The following is a 6,941-nucleotide window of genomic DNA, read 5'->3' as shown; positions in this document are numbered from 1 at the left end:
TAGGTACTTTTTCAAACATTATATCAATTTTTATACTTTTTTTTTTATATAATTATACCTAATTTGTCTCAAATTTAATAGGTATCGAAGTATCAAAAAAAGGTCATAGCTCCGCCCCTGTCGAGATAGCGGAATATAAATATTTCGAGATTAGTTTCAGGAATTGTTATTACATATTCAATATACTGAGTATGTTATTGATGTACTGTCAGAAGAGCATAGCACTACAATTACAGAATAACTAATTTTGAGATAACTAATCTCGTTATTTTATCTCATCTAAACATGAAATTAATTTATTTTAAAATTAATCTTGAGATTAATTATTTCTTATCTCTTATATCAAACTAGCCTTGTAATTATTTATATTTGTATCCTACTTTGCAAAATGAAAACAACATGTGAATATTTTAAAATAATACTTCCTCCGTCCTATTTTATGTATTGGTATTTTCTTTTTAGTCCATTTCAAAAAAAATTGTCATCTTTCCTAATTATTTAATGGCAACATCCCCATTTTATTCTTACTGGGTCCACTTAATAAGAAAAGACAACTAAAAAGTATGCTTTAAGAAGGGCAATTTTATAAACTTTATAAAGTTGTCACTTACTACCTCCGTTTCAGAATAAGTGAATTGTTGTGGTATTTATTGGTGTTTCAAAATAAGTGAATCATTGAATTTTTTTCCAAATCTATCCTTATGATTTGACAACCAATTAACTTTTGAAAAAATATTACAAGGTCAACTTTTTCTTTTTTTTTGAGGTAAAAATGAAAAGTTGTGTTAAATTTATATCTTTAATGTTTTTTTCTTAATATTTGTGTCAAAATCTAACAATTCATTTATTATGAAATGAAGGGAGTATTTCTTAAATTTCATATCCGATCAAAAAGTGACACATAAAATAGGCCGGAGAGAGAAAATAAAAACTAAAATAAATTATAGAGGCAATTGGTGTATAGTCCTTGTCAGGTTCAGGAAATGTTGGGTGTACTTTCGTTAGTACTGTTTTTGGTCTTGATGATTTGACACATACCAATTGTACCTAAATATAATTGATAATAATGGGATTATTGGGATACCTACTTGTTGAAATAAATAAATGCTAATGAAAAAAATATGAGTATATAACTTACGTGAACGTTAGATAGGATGTTATGGAGTTGAGGATATAAATTAGAATAATAAGTTAATAGGTAGTGCGTTGTTTCAATATTCGTCTAAATTAATAGTTGTAGTATTGCTTATGTAATTTTTTGTTCTTTATTTTTTATATTATATGGTGTTTTCTTGTATTTTTATTATCGTATTATTTTGTTATATTTATTATTGAAAATCTATTATTTTGCTTTCACTTTTAATAGTTTTTTTTCTAGACTATTTTGAACTGATTTTTCTTAAGTTGAGATTTGAAGCAATGTCTATACTTCACACAATGAAGTTGAAAGGTCTACCTGCATCCCGTTCTTTTCACCATATTTGTGGAATCGTATTGGAATGTTGTGGTAATGTCTTACATATTAATGGCTCGAGCAAGGGCGGAGTCAGCTTTTTGATAGAGGTCGAAAATCCTTCGATGAAGAAATATATCATTTATATATGATTAAAATTATTTTTATGTATTTATAGTAGACGTTGACCCCCTTTTGGTTAGATTTTCTTCAAATATTGATCTCCTCAATTGAAATTCTGGCCCCGCCTCTGAATTTTAGCTATGAAAATGATTTTTTTAATAGAAAATATTTTATTTTTCCCTTTTTATGAATCTTGTAGGAAATGAATTTGAATTAATCAGAGCATAAAATAAGTGAATTTAATAGAAAATAAAAAATAAAAAAAAGTAGTGAGTGAGATAAGCAGGGTAGCATTTCTATGGCAAACGTAAAATCAAAGGAAAAAAAAAAAAAACAGACGAAAAATCAACATCCTCTTGTTGCCCAACTTGACAATTTGCCATTCAATAATAAAACCTTGGCTCTTTATTGGCAACAATAATTTTCTTTTTATTTTTCATCTAATATTTCTGCCTCATCTGAGATAGTAATATTAATTTCATATATTTTATACTCTCTAAATCCAATTTTATGAGAATATTTGAAATATGTTATTATTGTATTTAATATTTAATATTTGTATGAAAACTTTCTTTAATTTTTTCTTTTTCATATTATGAACTCAAAATCAAAACCTCCATATTAAAGTTTGACTAATTTGAAGGTTATTTTCAGTTTATGAACTCAAAATTGAAACATTCGAATTAAAATTTGACTAATTGAAATTTCGTGTTGGATAGAATACATTAGAGGATAAAGCACTCTTTTAAGTGTTTTTCCATATAACGAACTTTTTGACTATTTTAAATTTAACATCAGATAGAATCAATTTGAGAATAAAGCACTTTTTAATTTTTTTTCTATATTACAAATTCAAAATCGAAATCTCCGGATTAAAGTTTGACTAATATAATTTTATATCAAACAAAATTAAATTAAGCTCTCTTTAAGGATTTTTCCATATTACGAACTCCAAATCGAAACCTCCGGATTAAAGTTTGACTAATTTAAATTTGCATCAAACGAAATTAAATTAAGCAATCTTTAAGAATTTTTACATATTACGAACCCAAAATCGTAACCTCCAAATTAAAACTTGACTAATCTAAATTTACACCGTATAAAATCTCAATTCAAAGATAAAACTCTCATTAAGAGTTTTTTCATATCAACACAACTCAAAATCAAAACTTCTAAATTTTTGTTTTTTTTTAAAAATATCTCATTCACCACGAATACCAATATAAGAAAGAGAGAGGAAACATATTCTCTTTTTCCTACCCACCATTACTTCTCCTTCCCAACATCTCTCTCAACAAATTCAAACCAAACACACATCCAAAAAGAAAAAAAAAAAAACCAAAAACTTCTTGAATTCCATTTTTTCCTTCTTCTATTCTATACAATAATATTCTCTCTAATTTTTTTTTCTTCTTTGTTGAAATTATTTTTATGAAAATGGAAATTATGGACACAACATGTTTTATGGTAGATGATGATATTTTAAATTTCTCATTAGATGATGAAAAATACCAAACTTCTTGTTCTTCTTTTGAATCTTCAAATACCATTGGATTTCTTCCACATGATCATCATAGTCATTCATTTCCTGTAAGTATTATTTGATTGATAATTATTTTTTTCTAATGTTGTGATATTTTTACATAGAATGGCATTTTCGTAAATAAATGTGGAAAGAAGGGGTAGATTTGTTGGTTGAGGGAATAAGATACCCCTCCTAATAAAATTGTAGGTGCTTGAGAATATATTTGGACTATTTTATCCTTGAAATTTAAAGGGTCGTTCGATGCTTGAGATACGAATAATAATTTTGAATAAAATTTGAACTTTTTATGCCATGTTGGAATTATTTACCTGATTACTATTTCATATAAAAGCCAGAATATATAAAAGCCAGAATAATAATCTCATGACATAATTAACCATGAAATATAGTTGCTTATCTCATTTCGTCCACCAAACAATTTTTCTGAATTTATTCTTGGCCTTCTGTTTTTTCTTCTTATTTTCTATTTATGTGAACCTATTTTGAACAAAATTTAAAAAAGAACTACTTTTAAATTTTGTAATCTTAATTCTTAAACATGTATAATATTTATGTGATTATAAAAGTAAAATGAAAGTTTCTTCTTATGTGTAAAATAAATTATTTGAAATTAAAAATTTAAGAAAAAAGGAAATAAATTCAATTTATTGATTAAAAACGAAAATAAAAAGCTTCGCATAAATTCAAACGGTGGGGTAAATGGTAGGGGTATTTTTGGAAATAAAATGTAGGGGTACTTTTGGAATTAAAAAATATGGCCGACATATTTTTATGATTGGTAAGTTGGCAATCACGATAACTTAGCTGTATGAATAATTACTACGCATCCTTTTTCCACTTGCATTCCATAAATACAAAATGACGTTATTGCCCCTATGCAAGACTTATTTTGGAATTGATTTTTTTCTTATGCATTATATTATTAAAATAAGTAAATGATTTGTAGATATTTTCAATTTTTGCTACAAAAAATAATTATTGAACCCAAATTGTCATGGAAAAAGTTATCACTTGTGTTTTTTTAGTGGTGTTTGTTGAATTTCTATCTTCAAGATAAGGGTAAGGTTGTGCACACCTACCTACCTTTCCCAGACCCCACATATGAGATTATGCTAGATATATTGTTAGTTTTCTCATAAGAGCTACTTGAATCGAGAGTCTATCGAAAACTAACCTTTGTAACTTCATAAGGTAGGGTAAGGCTGCATACACACCACTTTTCTCAAAACCCAGTTATGAGATTACACTAGATATATTGTTGCTAGCTGCTCACAAGAGTTACATGAACTGAGAGTTTATCAAAAACAACCTCTGTAACTTCATAAGGTAGGGTAAGGCTGCATACACGTCACTTTTCTCAGACCCCAGTTACGAGATTTCGCTAGATACAGGGGCGGATCTATGTAGAATGTATGGGGTGGCACGGCACCCGCACTTCTCGGATGAAACTCTGTATATTTATGTGTATATGTATTAGTTAATGTATAAATATTATGCTTGGCACCCACAATATCAAAGAGACTGGTGGCGTAAGTGGTTGAAATTGTTTGGTTTAACTCCAACAACGCGGGTTCGAAACCTGCTCTGCACTGTATTTTTAGAGTGATTTTTAACACTTGTCTGTTTTCTCTTTAAAAAAAAACATAGTGTGGCTACAAAGAATAAAATGTTAGATATATATAATTATAGTTTACCCTTTGAATATTGATTCCACTATCCTAAAATATTGTATGGAGTATACCTTATTGTTCAAAATAAGGTGGCACCCAGAGCTTTCGAATCTTGGATCCGCCTCTGGCTAGATATATTGTTGCTAGCTGCTCATAAGAGTTACGTTGAACTGAGAGTCTATCGAAACAACCTCTGTAACTTCATAAGGTAGGGTAAGGCTGCATACACACCACCCTCCCCAGACCCTACTTATGAGATTACACTAGATATATTGTTGTTAGCGCTCATAAGAATTACTTGAACTGAGTCTATCGAAAACAACCTCTGTAACTTCATAAGGTAGGGTTAAGGCTGCATACGCACCACCCGCTCCAAACCCTACTTATGGAATTACATTGAATATGTTGTTGTTAGCTGCGCATAAGAGTTACTTGAACTGAGTGTCTATCGAAAACAACCTCCGTAACTTCATAAGGAAGAGTTAAGGGTTGCGTACACGCCACTTTCCTCAGACCCTACTTATGGAATTACACTGAACATGTTGTTGTTGTTAGTTACGTTCTCATAAGAGTACTAATATAGGTGCATTTTGCAGGATTTTGTGGAGGAAGAATTGGAATGGCTTTCAAATAAAGATGCATTTCCAGCAGTTGAGTTTGACATATTCTCTGATCATATCCCTAGTGTCATATTTGATCACCATAGCCCAGTTTCAGTACTGGAAAATAGTAGCACCACCACGACGAGCCACAGCAGTTGCAACATAAATGTTAAAGAGAACGCGGTTATGAGCCGCGCCCCTGGGATCTTACAAGTCCCCGTTAACCATCCTGTTGGTGCACGGAGCAAGAGAAGGCGAAGAACCGCCTTTGCTGAGTGGGGAAACCAAGTGAAATTGAAGAACACTACTAAGCAAAGACTCACATTGCTCTCAAAACCAATGACCAAAGCTAAAAAAGCTACTAGCATTGGTAGGAGGTGCCAGCATTGTGGGGTCGACAAGACCCCACAATGGCGTGGGGGTCCTACGGGACCTAAGACGTTGTGCAACGCTTGTGGGGTCCGGTATAAGTCTGGAAGGTTGTTACCCGAGTATCGCCCAGCGAATAGTCCTACTTTTTCAGCGGATTTACATTCAAATTCTCATAGGAAAGTATTGGAGATGAGAAAGCAAAGGATTATGGAGTAGCAAAATATTCATCAATATAGGCAGGTTATTTAGTGGTCAATCTATGGCATATTTTTTCTAGCTTTTCTTTTTTAGCAAGTACCCTCAGACCTCACTCGTGGGATTTCACCGAGTATGTTAATTCTTTTTTAGCACAATTAGTATGGAGTCTAGGTTTGTTTAATAGCTAGAAGGTTACTGAACTATTTGTTTTGATTTCCATCAAAATCTACAAGGGAATTTCCAGGTTAACCTATTTTGGTTATGCTTTTGGAACAAAATAAAAAACATGCTCCAATCAAGGATTTGAAAAACTACATGTCTACATCGTATATATAAGATCGCATGTTTAAACGTATATATAGTAAATAATGAACTTTTTTTGATGAAAATCCTATCTTCGCCAAGTTGCTTTAATGGAAGTTTAAGTCTTGTTCTAATTCTTGGAGGTGTTTGATCATCTTTACTCTCTCTTGGTGTCTAGGTGATAAGATCACCTTTAAGCGCAGCCTAGTGGCTAAAAAAGTGGGTTCTAATTTCGACGACCAGTGCTAAAATCACAGGGAAGGACAAAGAATACTAGGTGATTTTTCCTCATTTTCATGAGCCTTAGCAAACAAAATTTAGTACACGTATTGGTGAGAGATAGCAAGTACCCGGTGAAATAGTCTGGGTACGTGGAAAAAAAGAAAGCAAATACTACTAAGAAACAACTTCGTTGCTTTTCTGGTCACTACTTACATAACTGTGGAAACATCAAAACTAGTTCAATTTGTACTGGTGAAATAGTCGAGGTACACACATAAAAGGAAGAAGCAAATACCAAACAAGTTCAGTACTTTTCTGGTTACTACTTACATAAACATCAATACCAGTTCGATATGTACCGGTGAAATAGTCGGTTTGGGCCACAGGTGACAAAAGAGTTTTAAAATGAGGTGTAGGTGACACAAGTCTTAATAATTGAGTAGAGGTGACAA

At 31.3% G+C, this 6,941-nt stretch overlaps 1 protein-coding gene across 1 annotated transcript; it reads left to right on the top strand.

Moving 5' to 3' along the window:
- Window positions 1-2,713: 2,713 nt before the first annotated feature.
- Window positions 2,714-6,275, top strand: LOC107871245 (GATA transcription factor 1). Its single transcript, XM_016718127.2, has 2 exons — window positions 2,714-3,166; window positions 5,389-6,275. The coding sequence occupies exons 1-2, from the start codon at window positions 3,008-3,010 to the stop codon at window positions 5,980-5,982; spliced, it is 753 nt and encodes a 250-aa protein (XP_016573613.1). The 5' UTR covers window positions 2,714-3,007; the 3' UTR covers window positions 5,983-6,275.
- The last annotated feature ends 666 nt before the right edge of the window (window positions 6,276-6,941 follow it).

Source organism: Capsicum annuum, chromosome 5 (assembly GCF_002878395.1).
Source record: "Capsicum annuum cultivar UCD-10X-F1 chromosome 5, UCD10Xv1.1, whole genome shotgun sequence".
Lineage (NCBI taxonomy): Eukaryota > Viridiplantae > Streptophyta > Magnoliopsida > Solanales > Solanaceae > Capsicum > Capsicum annuum.
This window is presented reverse-complemented; position numbering and strand designations above follow the sequence as displayed.

Coding starts and splice junctions, on each gene's coding strand:
- LOC107871245 (XM_016718127.2), top strand. CDS start 3,008: ATGAAAATGGAAATTATGGACACAACATGTTTTATGGTAGATGATGAT. Junction 3,167..5,388: donor ATCATAGTCATTCATTTCCT/GTAAGTATTATT, acceptor TGCATTTTGCAG/GATTTTGTGGAGGAAGAATT.